Source organism: Protopterus annectens, chromosome 9.part0 (genome assembly GCF_019279795.1).
Source record: "Protopterus annectens isolate FY-2018-M chromosome 9.part0, PAN1.0, whole genome shotgun sequence".
NCBI classification, from domain to species: Eukaryota; Metazoa; Chordata; order Ceratodontiformes; family Protopteridae; genus Protopterus; species Protopterus annectens.
Window position 1 is genome coordinate 858,666,921 of NC_056743.1, and position 14,225 is coordinate 858,681,145.

Genomic DNA, 14,225 nt, shown 5'->3' on the forward strand with positions numbered 1-14,225 from the left:
TTCACTGTTGCAGTCCAGGTTACCCACCCACCATCCCCCATCACTGTTGCAGTCCAGGTTACCCACCCACCATCCCCCATATCTTTGCTGGAACTTATCTGCACTTCTCTAATCTATACAACCTATGTGGTGTATTTGCTTGTAGAGGAAGGTGTAATATATTTTGGTGCATGCATGTTTTATTGACATTTTTTTTAGCCTACCCTTTTGGGGGCACCTGACATCTGGGGCAAGAAAAACTGAAGAAAATGGCGTCAGCTGCATCTTTTATATACCCCTGGTGCACTGACATTAGGGAAGAGGCGACAGCAACCGACGCCGGACCTATACTTTGGAATTCAGGCCGACTGAGGGTAGCCTGCCAGCAGGATAACCCAAGTGTAATGACTGCAACAGTGAATACACTCTAACATCAACATTTATGGTAAGTGTACACAACCGCACTTTCTTCATGTTTCACTGTTGCAGTCATTACATTTGGGTAATCCTGCTGGCAGGTTGCCCTCAGTCGGCCTGAATTCCAAAGTCTTGGGTCCTGCGTCGGCTGCTGTCGCCCCTTCCCTGACGTCAAGTTGTCAGGGGTATAAAAGAAGCAGCCGACACCATTTTCTTTAGTCTTTCGTGCCGTGCGGTTCACAAAGCAGAAGCAATTCGCAAGTGCCTGTCGGCCGACTCCTGAGATTTTTGTGTTCGAGTTTCAGATCCGAAGTCTTCAATAAAGTTAAGTACCCCATTGGGGAAACTTTTTTCTTGCTCCAGACCGATGTCAGAAAAAGTAAATAATTGTATTTCTTGTGGAAAGCAAATACCTCATAAGGATTTTCATTCTTACTGTATTCCTTGCCTGTGGATCCGCGGTGGTGGTGCTGCGGTTGCATTGTCACCTCACAGTAAGACGCTGTCTGGTTCGATTCTCAGCTAGAGCATCTTCTGCGTGGAGACGTGCGTGAATGGGCGTACCTTCGTTGAAGGTTGTGCATCAGGGCTGGCAACTTGGCACGTAAAAATCAACTGCCAATCATTAGCAGACCGGTGTTTCATTGTGGCGAGCCCTAACCGGGAAAAGCCGAAAGACACAACAACTGTATTCCTTGCCTAGGCCCTGATCACAATGTTTCTGGTTGTCTGTTTTGTGCTAGAATTAACCAATGCACTATTAAGCGTCTGTATGATTTTGCTTTAAGCTATTTTGGACGCCAGTTTTATTATCCAGAAATGTCGTCTGATAGCCATCCGACTACCGAAGTTCACAAAAAGCGCAAAGAAAAGGAGAGAGATAGACAACCGAGGCCCAAAACTGACGATGAAGCTTCTCCTAAGCCAGTCGCATGTTCTCAGTGAGGCGCTTTCGCAGCCCCTGACGCCCACTACTTTAGAGTCGCAGGCCGCTACCGACTCGCACGTGAAGTCGGCCATGCCACTGGAAACTCAAGTTATTGGAGCCCCGGATACTATTCCTTCACATGGGACTGGAGCCGCTGAGCAGGCACCGGCTTCTGAGGGTGTATTCAGACCTAAACATCTTTACATTAAACCGACTTCAGTTTCAAAGGCAAAGACTAAAGCACCTTCTAAAGCAAAGAAACAAACTCAAGAGCCATGTGGTCAGGCCTCTATGCCTAAAAAACAGATGCTCAAAATGGCCGAAGACTTGATTACCTTGATCAGGGGTTCCCATCCCCCTCCTGATAAGAGGCCTAGGCAAGAGACTGACTGAGTCTTCAGATCAGGTTTCCATTTCTTCTGATCAGGAATATTCTCTTCCCCCCTATGAGGATTCTGATGCTGAAGAATCTATACCTTCAGCTTCTCTTCTAGAGGACTATTCTTTTGGGGAAACCTTGCATACCATGAGGGAGCATTTCCACTGGAAGAGCCAAGATTTTTCAGAATCTAAAAAGAGGCTCAGGGATTTCCTTTTACTACCTCAACACAGGCCACTGGCCATTCCACCTGTGTTAGACATTGTAGATGATGGTGTTTTCAGAGTCTAGTCTTACCCCTGACTCCTTACCTCCAGCTCCTGTTAAGCCTGACAGATATTACAAGGTTCCCGACTCTCATGAATTCCTTTTCAAAAACCCTGCTGCAGACCCAGAAACTATTTCTCAGGGTCCCAAAGGAGTTGAGGCTTCCGTTGCAAAAAACCCTACCCCCTCTGACAGAGATTCTAGGGCACTGGATAGATGGGGGGGGGAAGGTTTACACATCTGCTACCTTGGCTAGAAGGGCTTTATACTGTCAGTTTCATATGCTAAAATATCAGCAACATGTCATGGCATTGCTTAAACAGAAAATGTTAAACTCTAAATGTGCAGAAAACGAGGAAATGCAGGATTTATTGCATGCAGCTGAAAGTTGGAAAGCATACTTGCAATGTGGTTTTGATTTTTTTGGAGGCCTCCTGCAGGGCCGCAGTTACGGGCTCTGTAATTAGGAGCCATGCTTGGTTAAAGGAACAAAATCTACCTGATCATGTCAAAGTTAAATTATTAGATGCACCTTTACAGCATGATACTTTGGGGTTAAAGCAGAAGAGGTGTTAAAGAAAATGGAGGACAAAGCTAAAGCTATGCAAACGGTCAAAGATTTTTTACAAGTACAGCCACCTAGGTTTAGTAGACACTGGACAACAAATAATTGGTCCTTTCCTGTGTCAGACAGACCTCAAAGGGGCAGATCCAGATGCCCTAGAGGCAGATCCCAGGTTCATACAGGTCAAAGCAATGGGGTGCTTCTACCTCCAAAGCTGGAGAAGACGAATCACAGCCATACAGGAAACAGTCCCAATGACATCCCCCTGCTTGCACCAAGCACTTATCTCCTGGCAGCACCCTTAGGGGGGAAATTAGCACTTTTTTTTCTCAAAATTGGCACATTATAACCCAGGATAAGTGGGTTCTAAATGTCATGTCACAAGGCTACAAGTTCCATTTCCATACTCTGCCAAAGGCAAACGGCTGGCCAGATCTGCCAAAAAATCAATGGGCAAAGGCACAAAAACAAATCTCATCCCTCATGGACATGGGGGCCATTCAACAAGTACCAGAGCAAGAGCAGGGACAAGGATTTTACTCAAGACTGTTCTTGGTACCCAGAAAGGACAAGGCCTGGAGGCCTCTACTGGACCTATCTATTCTGAACACATTCCTGGATATACCAAAATTCAAGATGTTGACTTTGCAGCAGCTTCTGCACATGCTAGGCAAGAACACTTGGCTTGTGACTTTAGACCTAAAAGAGGCATATCTGCATGTCCCAATCAGACAAATATGCAGAAGATTCCTCAGATTCAAGGCTGGCTCAATGCATTACCAATTCTCTGCACTGCCCTTTGGCTTATCTACTGCGCCCAGGGTCTTTACAAAGTGCCTGGCACCAGTAATTGCATTCTGCAGACAAAGAGGAATACAAATATATCCTTACTTGGATGACTGTGTAATTCAAGCAGAGAACAAGGACATTCTTCTACAGCATCTGGCGTTTGTGAAAAGACTTATAACATGCCTAGGGTACACAGTCAGTGAAAAGAAATCAAAACTAGTACCCTCTCAAGAGATCATATTCCTGGGTGCAAGCTTAAATACAACTGCCCAGATGGCTTATCTCACGCCAGACCAACAAAGGCAACTGACTACCTATTTCAAAATGTTGGCAACAAAGGCCCAGTTATCTGCAAGAAAAATTCTGCAGGCTTTGGGCTTCATGGCATCCTGCATCGTACTAATTCCATATGCAAGACTGCATATGAGGAAACTTCAATGGTACCTAAAAAGTGTTTGGACTCAACATTGTCACAGCCTGGAAACTATGATTACTCTCATTCCCTGCCTGCAACAGGAGTTTCAATGGTGGGCAAAGGCTGGTCACCAAAACAAGGGACAGCCTCTCACATTACCCCCAGCCAGGCAGACAGTAACAACGGATGCTTCAGATTATGCCTGGGGGGCCCACATGGCAGGAAGATGCATTCAGGGCCCATGGACCTCAAACCAAATGCTTCTACATATCAATCAAAAAGATATGCTAGCTGTTCAAAATGCCCTGACAGCCTTCAAGGACCTACTTCATCCAGGACAACTACTGATAAAGACAGACAACACCACAGTCATGTGGTATATAAACAAGCAGGGGGACACATTCTTACCCCCTTTGCAGACTAGCCATGACTTTGTGGGACACAACATTGACTTACCAAATACATCTGCAGGCACAATTCCTGCCAGGAAGGAAAAATACTCTGGCAGACGAACTAAGCAGAAACCTCATGGATCCCCACGAGTGGCAGCTGGATCCACAAGTCTTCAGCATGATAACAAGGAAATGGGGATGCCCGGATATAGATCTATTTGCCTCCCCTCACAACTACCAACTAAAAAGATTCTGCACAAGGATTTATCACAGACAAGCATGGAAAGTGGACGCCCTATCCTTTCAACTGGAAAAACCTATCAGTATATGCCTTTCCCCCTCTGCCTCTCCTCCCCAAGGTACTCCTAAAGGTCAGACAGGAGAAGCCAAAGATGATACTGATTGCCCCAGACTGGCCCCGCCACTACTGGTATCCAATACCAAGGAACTTGTCTCAATGCCCAGCTTGGACCTTACCTCAAATACCTCATCTACTGTCCCAGCAAAACAATCAGATCCTGCACAGCCAACTCAGGACTTTAAACCTGGCAGCATGGCGGATAATGTAGTCATACAAAACACACCTCTCAGTAAAGCAGTGATGGATGTCATTTTGGAAGCCAGAAGGCCTAGTACTAGAAAATCTTATGCTGGAAAATGGAAGAGATTCTGTGCTTGGAACCGGCACAAGGAACTGATACAGCTGTGCCAAATATTCCTCCAATTTTGCAATACTTAACTGAGATGCTGGACAAAGGCCTATCTTTTTCATCTATTAAAATTCATGCCTCTGCCATTTCAGCTCATTACAATGCAGAGCCACCAATCTTTTCTCATCCCTTATTAAAGCAGTACCTCAGAGGGGCCAAAAATTTAAGGCCACCAAGGAGATCACCAATGCCTGCATGGGACCTCAACTATGTCTTGGAAAAACTCACCCTGCCTCCTTTTGAGCCAGCGGCTACTGCTGATATAAAGTTTTTATCTTGGAAAACCACTCTGCTCCTAGCAATAACTTCTGCAAGACAAGTTTCAGAGCTACAGGCACTCATGGCTATAGAACCTTTTATCATTTTTATCCAGACAGGGTCTCTCTAAGGACAAACCCAACATTTATGCCTAAGGTGGTGTCCAGTGTGGCTCTTAACCAAACTATTCACCCGCCAACTTTTTATCTAAATCCACAGAACAAAGGGGAGAGAATTCTGCATTCTTGGGACATACACAGACAGCTTAGATTCTACTTGGACAGAACCAAAGTTTTCAGAAAGACAGAGCAATTACTAGTGACATATGCTGCAGGATCACAAGGAAAGGTTATCTCACAGCAGACTATTTCAAAGTGGATAGGCCACTGCATTCGTTTCTGCTATGTACACCATGGCAAGCCAGTGCCTAAGGGCATTAGGCCACATTCAACCAGAGCTGCAGCCACTTCAGCAGCCTTTCTCAGGGGAGTACTTACCAAGGACGTGTTAGATGCTGCTACTTGGAGTTCAGTGCACACCTTTACAAAGCACTATCATCTTGCACACCTTTACAAAGCACTATCATCTGCCACTCTACTCTAAATCCAGGGCAGGCTTTGCCACTGCAGTTCTGCAGGGCCTCATAGCCGCTCTTAATGCTGTTTAGCTCCAGCCTCCCAACCATAGCTTTGGGACTCTACCCAAATGTAATGACTGCAACAGTGAAACACGAAGAACATAGTACAGTTGTGTACACTTACCATAAATGTAAATGTTAGAGTGTATTCACTGTTGCAGTCCAGGTTAGCCACCTGCCATACCCCTTTTCTTCTGTTGGAACCTATCTTTCCTTCTCTGATTTATACAACCTGTGTGGTGTATTTGCTTGTAGATGAAAGTAAAGTTTATATTGATGCATGTAATTATATATATATATATATATATATATGTATATATATAAATTTTGGCAACCCTTTTAGGGTGCACCTGACATCTGGGGCAAGAAAAACTAAAGAAAATGGCATCGGCTGCTTCTTTTATACCCCTGACGACCTGACGTCAGGGAAGGGGCGACAGCAGCCGACGCAGGACCCAGGACTTTGGAATTCAGGCTGACTGAGGGCAACCTGCCAGCAGGACTACTCAAATTTAATGACTGCAACAGTGAATACACTCTAACATCTACATTTATGGTAAGTGTAGACAACTGTACTTTTTAAGTTCTTGCAAGGCTTTACCTTTCTCTTGAAGAAACTTAAACATGTCAGCAGCAGACCCAGAAAAGATGTGTATTATCCAGAGGAGCATCCAATAACTTGGTCTTAGTGTCCTCAGAAAGAGAATGGAAATGAAGCCAGGAATAACGCCTCATGATGAACCCAAAAGCCATAGCTCTAGAAGAGGTGTTAGCATCATAGCTACAGTTAATAGAGTGGTGAGCCGTTTGAGAAGCAGAACCTAAAAAACATAAGGAGAGGACTTACCATCAGAATCAAGGAGGGCAGAGATAATTTGACAAGCCTGAACAATCCAGGCCAGAGCATACCTGGTCATGTGGGTCTGGTAATTAATAGCAGTAAAGACCAAAGTAGAAGCAGTGTAATCTTTCTTGCCAATTCTCTCCATTGCCCTGCCCTCCTTATTAGAAGGCAAAAGTTTGGAAGAGGGCAAAAGTTTAGAAGGTTTGTCAGAAGAGAGTGACGCCACAGCAGGATCAGCAGAAGGACATGTAAATAAAAATAGACAGGTTCTATAAGGTTCCTGAGGACTATCATGTTTCTTAAGAGCAGGAGGCTGAGACCCAGGAGACTTGGAATCAGTAGTAAAAGTTTCTAACAAGGCAGCCAACATAGGAGGAACTGCCAATGGTTTAGAAGTATCCACCTGAAGCAACTCATAATATTTTCTCTGAATTATCAGACACTTGAGAAGGTCCCTTCCATCATCCTAGTGATTGTGCCCCCAAAGGGCAATTCCTTGAAAGGAGTCTCTGGGTTAAGAGACTCTTTCATCTGAACCATAAGCCAAAGGTGAAGGCATCCGTCAAAAATAGGACAAAGACCCCTCACCAGACAGGGAATCCTAATCCAAGGAATCTGGTTACCTAAGCCGTTTAGAAGGGGTAAAGTTCCAAAGTGGAGTGAGTACAGGAACCCCTTGAGGAGATTTTCGGGCCATTAATGCAGAAAGCAAGCCCTCCCTGAGTATACCCTTGCCATTCTCTTTGAGAGGATCCACAGGACAGTCCTAAGAAAAGACAAAAACTGAAGCATGTTTCGAAGGGACATTAGCTCTAAAAAAAAATACCAGAGGTTCTGATCCGTGGTGAGATTTGAGAAGAGAACCCAGAGCTGCCTCCCTGACCAGTATCTGCAGAATCCCTCTAGGACCCTCGGAGATGATCAACCACAGTTCCCCTTCGACATCCGGAGCAGATGCCTGCAAAGACTCTGAGGATGTGTGAAAAGACTGATCCATGCTGGCCTCCAGCGGGGTCACAACAAAGGAATCCAAAGTAAACCATAAATGACCTACACAGGGTATTACCTGTTTCTAGAGGAACGTCCGGTGGAGGCTGGACTGCTAAAGCATCTGGCCAAGATTTCTTGGCCGCCGTACCTAGTGGGAGTATCTTGGGGTTAAAGGATTCTGCCATGGTGCCCAGAACTAACTGTCTAAGCCATTGGTTTTCAAAATAAATGGTCAGGGAAGACAAACAGCTTTTGAGTGTCTTGGGCACAAATGCCTTACAGATACTACAAGAGGTATGGTCTTACAAGCGCTCAAACAAAAAAGGCACTGTCCTTATGGGGAATCTGTCTCCCACACTGACATTTTCCCCTCTTGGATGACATGAACTCTAGAAAGTTAAAAATAAATAACTGCCTCATTGGGGTTATTTTATTTATCTGGTGTTGCTAAATATTCAGTGCAGCAACAAAGCATTCAAACCAACTGGCAAAAAATGGCATTTGAACTGATGGCAAAATAAGGGCTAGGTAGTTGCATCTGTACATCTCTTTCATGCCCTGCGTTTGGTGTGGGGAGCATACATGTAATGTACGGCGTAAAGATCTCTCTTAGACTTTTTTATACTGGCTGAACCTTTGGCCGCCCAAGGCAGCACATCCCTTTTATAGCAAATACTGCAACATTGATATAGAAGGACATCTGTCCATTACAAGTATGTAACGTTCATATACTTTTTTTTCCTTTTTTAATCCATTGCAGTAAATGGGAAATTTCTTCAGTTTCATTTTTGTTTAATTCTTAATTTTGCTTAGCATATTTATATTAAACATATTAAACTGTGTGATCTTAGGTAGGGGTTGTGTTTAGATGGGCTAGGGTGTTTTTAAGGATTCACTTGTCTTTATGTAGTGTGGAAAGCTACATTTTAGGTCTAGGTTTCAGTTTTTTTTTATTTTACAAGTGTTTTAGGACAGCTTAGATATTTTTGGGAGGATGCCAGTGCCTCTTTTTTGTGTGCAGTTTGTTCATTTTTACTTTGCTTTTTAGCAAGCATCGTAACTATAGCAGATTTTGGATAATTTTAGTAGCTTTGATCAAAAGGGGTATAGATAATCAGTTTATGATGTACCTACACTCTTGATATGTCAATGACTCATTTCACTTTGTGCAAGAGAAGGGGTGTTAATACTGTGAAACTTCCAGTTATATAAAAATTGGGTCTACTTCTAAATTTCAAACTTTCACAACTTTGAATTTCTTATGGTTGAGACTACAAGATAGCAGTTTTGACACTTCTAACCATTTAGATGCGGATCAGCATACAGAGCAGAACAGCATATTTAGCATTTCCTTGCTGTAATGCAATCTCAGAGTTGGAATATTTAATTAGCAGGGAGTGGGGGGGTGCAGGGGAGCTTGCCCCCCTGCAAAACATAAATAAAGAAAAAGGTGTTTTATTTTATTTTTATTTTTTGTTATTGTTTTTTATTTAAATTTTGACGTTTTAAAACTTCGAGCTTATGGTTTTGACCATAAGAAATTTGAAGTTGTGAAAGTTTGAAATTTAGTAGTAGACCCATTATCTTTTGTGAAGATCTCATATGAGATGAGCAGAGGAGGGAGGATATTTATATATTTTTTTCTTTGAAAGTGCTTTTAAAAATAATATTTTATTGTGGATGCCAGGGTTAATATTTTATTGTGGATGCCAGGGTTTTTGTTCTCATAGATGTTGGCTTCCATTTAGTTTGAATTTCTTATACCCTGAGAACGTGTGTGAAGTAAACAATGTCCTAGCATTTATTCATTACTGTAGACTGAAAACTTATGAAATATGTGATTAAATTAGCAACCTTTCTCCTTCAGATTTTTCTAGTACATTTGTATAATTGTAACATTATTTTGATATATGAACAAGTGTTACATTTCTGCAAAGTTTATTGATTGTGTATAACACTAGCAACATAAGTTTTATTTTTATGTTCTTTTCACAGGCCACGGGCACTCCCAGATGATGTGCGTAGGCATGTGGGTTCTTGCTGGCATAGTGGCTTTCCTGGTGGTGGAGAAGTTTGTCAGACATGTGAAAGGCAGCCATGGTCATGGACACGGCCACTCCCATGGTATAGTCCCGTCTTTATTTTTTATTGATCATTTTGTTAGAGCATTGATTTTACAAGAATTTCAACCAAAATGTTTTATATATATAATGTGTATATATATATATATATATATGTGTGTGTATATATATGTGTGTATATATGTGTGTATATATATATATATATATATATATATATATATATATATATATATATATATATATATATATATATATATATATATATGTGTGTGTGTAATATATATTTTTTATAAAATATAGTGTGTGTAAGTAATGCCTTTACATAGTTGCTTTATACTAGTAATATTATTTTTATTCATACTTGTCAGTGTTCCTTACTGTGTTTGTGCCCGTATCTTTTGCTATCCATTTTTTGTGCCTCTTTATATCCCCATTCCTCACCTTTCTTGTTTTGGACTTCTTTTTTTCTTTACTGCATGGTTGAAAAATCTCTCTTGCCTCTGCATCTCAGTTAATCTTATTATTTCTATTGCTTTTACTGTCTGCAGATTGCTTGTCTTTTTCATACCTTTCTGCTGCTCACCCTTGTTCATCTTGTACAATGTATTGTTAATTTTTTAAGTGTTGTATGTGATTGTGTAACTGCTTTTACATGTGTACACTTCTGGTTGTTCCTGCTAACATTTCATTCCACAAGCCATATTCTTAGGTGTGTTAACTTCATAACAAAGTGTTTCATACTGTAACCCAACACATCTTCATCTGTGACATTTATTAAGAAATGGTCCTCACTGATCCACCCAGAGGTGAAAGACTGTCTGGTTCTTGCTAGTTTTTGCATACTGGCAGTACTCAGAAGGGTAGGGTGCCCATTCTAAGAGTGGACTTCTCAGGCACTTAAAGTAAGAGCATGTACTCATTGTAAGGTTGAGATATATATAGGGTGCACCTAATAAGAGCTAGTGACAGGCTGCTCATGTGAAGAATGAGGTACTCTGGCCACATATAACAGTAGCTGGTAATAAGGAATTCTAAACAGATGTATGAAGAATAAGGCACATCAAAGGAGGCTTCATGGAGATTACTCCATTTTAAAAGTGATGAGAAGGTTGTCTGTTAGACAATGAAAAATGTTTACCAAAGCATATTACATGCTGTTGGCAAGGAGCTTCATTTCAGGTATAGAGCCGGTCAGCACACCGCTAAGTAGCTGGTTACAAGGGATTGCATACGATTCTAAACAGATTCAACCAAGTAGGCACACTGAAGAGCTTTGGCTTTGTCAGGCATGACAACAAATTGGACAGCAGCTCCACTGTTGATACAGCGCGACACAATGTTGTCACTGGAGCTTACACCATCTAACTAGCCTTGAACAAGACATTGGCTTGAATCACTAGCCACTCTCTACAGCATCTGCTGTCTCTTTGTTGCCTTTGAAGTTGAACATGAAATATTGTGAATGTGTGATGAGAGCAAAATTTGGGCCTTTCACTATCAGTGTATTAGTATACATTAGCAGAGTTGCCAACATTTATCTTGGTAAGTATGAATGCTGGAAATGGATCAGTACACCATTTCATTGTACAGATTTTTTGGATGTTTGAATGAAATATAAGAATGTGATGCACTTCCTCCCTTCCTGAATTATGCACACTTAATTCATAGTAAAATATTTTATGATAAAGCTGGATGCTCTGCTTTCCTTTTCTGTTCATCCAGCAATTGTACGTATTTCTTGATAACATTTTTTTTTTTTTTTTTTTTTTGCAGCTAGCAATCTGTGATGAGTCCCAAGGGTTTGTCCTGGGACTTGTCCTGTATGCCCAACATTGTACAAATGGTTTCAAACCAAGCTCTCACTGTGCTCTAATAGTACCAGGATGGGTGTTGATGGTTCATACAGAGGGACCAATCATTTCTGAGGTCTTTTGTAGCTTGCCGGGTAACCAGACTACTGACAGCTGCGATATAATGGGAAAGAAGTACAAGGTTATACACTCTGGTAGGGAAAGATTCAGGGACTACACGTTTGAGGGATGGGCCAAGGTGGGACAAAGGTGTGAAATAGCCGTATTCCCTTCTAAATTGAGCCATAGAGTGATATTTGAAAGGGTAGTAGAAAAGGTCTTCAGGATGTTAGAGCAGGAATATCGACAAAATTTTGAACTACAAGTGCTCAAATCACATTTTTTGTGCACCGTGTTTTAGAAAAGCCATTTTTGCTGTAGCTTTCTCCAGTGTATTGCAGGTTTGGAATGTAGTCCATTTTCTTTGTGTTCCTCTGGTTGGGGGCATGGCTTGCCTCCGAATAAAACAGTTTTATGTTTCTAACAGTTTGCAGTCCTGTGATGTTGAAGGTGTGTTTGTATGTGTGTGTTAAGGAAGAAATTATCACAATCCTCTGGGGTGCATAAAGTACAGTTTTGTACCTACCATAAATGTAGATGTTCGAGTGTTCACCCTGCTGCAGTCATCACACTTGGGTTATCCTGTCGTCAGGCGGTCCCGCAGTCGGCCGGATTTCCAAAGTCTTGGTCCGACGTCGGTTGCTGTCACCTCATCCCTGATGTCAGTGTGCCAGGGGTACATATATTGCAACCGACGCCATTTTCTTCAGTTTTTCTTGCCCCAGATGTCAAGTGCCCCCAAAAAGGTGATCCAAATTAGTACCAAATGGTGTGAACACTGTACAAACACAGAAACCCTTCAGCTATAAGCAAATGCATCAGTAAGGCATAGCAGAGAGTTAGCCAGTAGATCAGAGGGGTTGGAGGGAGGGTAACCTGGACTGCAGCAGGGTGAACACTCGAACATCTACATTTATGGTAGGTACAAAACTGTACTATGTTCATCATGTTACCCTGCTGCAGTCATCACACTTGGGTTGAGTCCCAAAGCTAAGGAAGGGTGGAGGCATCATAGAGGGTTAGTGGAGGCAATGAGGCCCTGCAGAACTGCAGTGGCGAAGCCTGCCCTAGACTTAGAATAAAGAGGTAAGTGATAGTGTTTGGTGAAGGTGTGTACAGAACTCCAAGTTGCAGCCTCTAAAGTTTCCTTGGTAGGAACCCCCCTGAGAAAGGCTGTAGAGGTAGCTGTTGCCCTAGAAGAGTGCGATCTAATGGTAGGAGGAACTGGTTTCCCATGATGGGTATAGCAGAATCGTATGCAATGGCCTATCCATTTAGAAGTGGTTTGCTTGGGTATGGCCTTCCCTTGAGAAGCTGTAGCATAGGAAACAAAGAGCTGGTCAGTTTTTCTGAAAGCCTTAGTTTTATCCAAGTAGTATTGAAGCTGCCTGTGAATGTCCAAGGAATGCAGGAGTCGTCTCACCTTTGTTCTGTGGATTAGGGAAGAAAGTGGGTAGATGGATGGTTTGATTTAAAGCTACACTGGAAACCACCTTAGGCATGAAGGAAGGATTAGTTCATAGAGAAACTCTGTCTTGATGAAAAATTAGGAAAGGTTCCACTGCCATAAGTGCCTGTAATTCTGAAACTCTCCTAGCAGAAGTTATTGCCAGGAGCAGGGCAGTCTTCCAAGATAGGAACTGAAGGTCTGCAGAAAAAGCTGGTTCAAAGGGAGGAAGCATTAGTTTTTCCAGAACAAAGTTGAGGTCCCATGTTCGTGTAGGAGCTGTTCTAGGTGGTTTAATGTTTTTTGCACCTCTGAGGAACTTCCTTAGGAGTGGATTTGAAAATAAAGGTGGATTTGTGTCGTAGTGAGCTGAAATAGCTGAAGCATGGATTTTAATTGAGGAGAAGGAAAGTCCTTTATGCAACATCTCAGCTAGATACTGCAGAATGTGAGGCATATGAGGCCTGAGTTGTGTCTTGGCCTTTAGCTTGGTTCCAAGCAGAAAACCTTTTCCATTTGTCCGAGTAAGCCTTCCTGGTGCTTGGCCTCCTGGCTTCTAGAATAGCATCCAGTACTGCTTGTGAAAGAGGGGTTGGTTGGATGCTTAATTGATTTGCCATGCAGCCAGGTTTAAGGTTTTGATCTGGCTGTGTAGAATCTGCTTGTCTTGTTGCGTAAGTAAATGAGGTATTTGAGGCAATATCCATGGTGGGCTGTGAGCCATATTCTTCAATAACGGGTACCAGTGCTGGCGTGGCCAGTATGGGGCTATGAGAATCATTCGAGGTTTCTCCTTTTTGACCTTCAAAAGAACCTTTGTGAGAAGAGGTAATGGAGGAAAGGCATATGCTGTCAGGTTTTTCCAACTGAAGGAGAGAGCGTCCACTTTCCAAGCTTGATGGTGGAATGTCCTTGTACAAAATTCTGTCAGCTGGTAGTTTTGAGGACTGGCAAACAGGTCTATATTTGGTAGGCCCCATCTTTGAGTTATCATTGCAAATATTTGTGGGTCTAGCTTCCACTCGTGGGGATCTTTGATGTTTCTGCTTAGGTCGTCTGCCAAAGTGTTTTTCTGTCCTGGCAGGAAGAGAGCTTGTAACTGGACTTGGTAGGCCAGAGCTGTGTTCCATAAGATTAGTGCTTGCCTGCAAAGAGGGTAGGAATGTGTGTCCCCTTGTTTTGTTTATGTACCGCATTACTGTGGTGTTGTCCGTCTT

At 42.5% G+C, this 14,225-nt stretch overlaps 1 protein-coding gene across 1 annotated transcript in view; it reads left to right on the top strand.

The window, feature by feature from the left end:
• SLC39A7 (solute carrier family 39 member 7) overlaps positions 1-14,225 on the top strand; it is a 409,960-nt gene that overhangs the window by 318,437 nt on the left and 77,298 nt on the right. Inside the window, exon 5 of the mRNA XM_044083574.1 lies at positions 9,566-9,694. Within this exon, the coding sequence (XP_043939509.1) occupies positions 9,566-9,694 (129 nt within the window). The remainder of the gene's footprint in view (positions 1-9,565; positions 9,695-14,225) is intronic.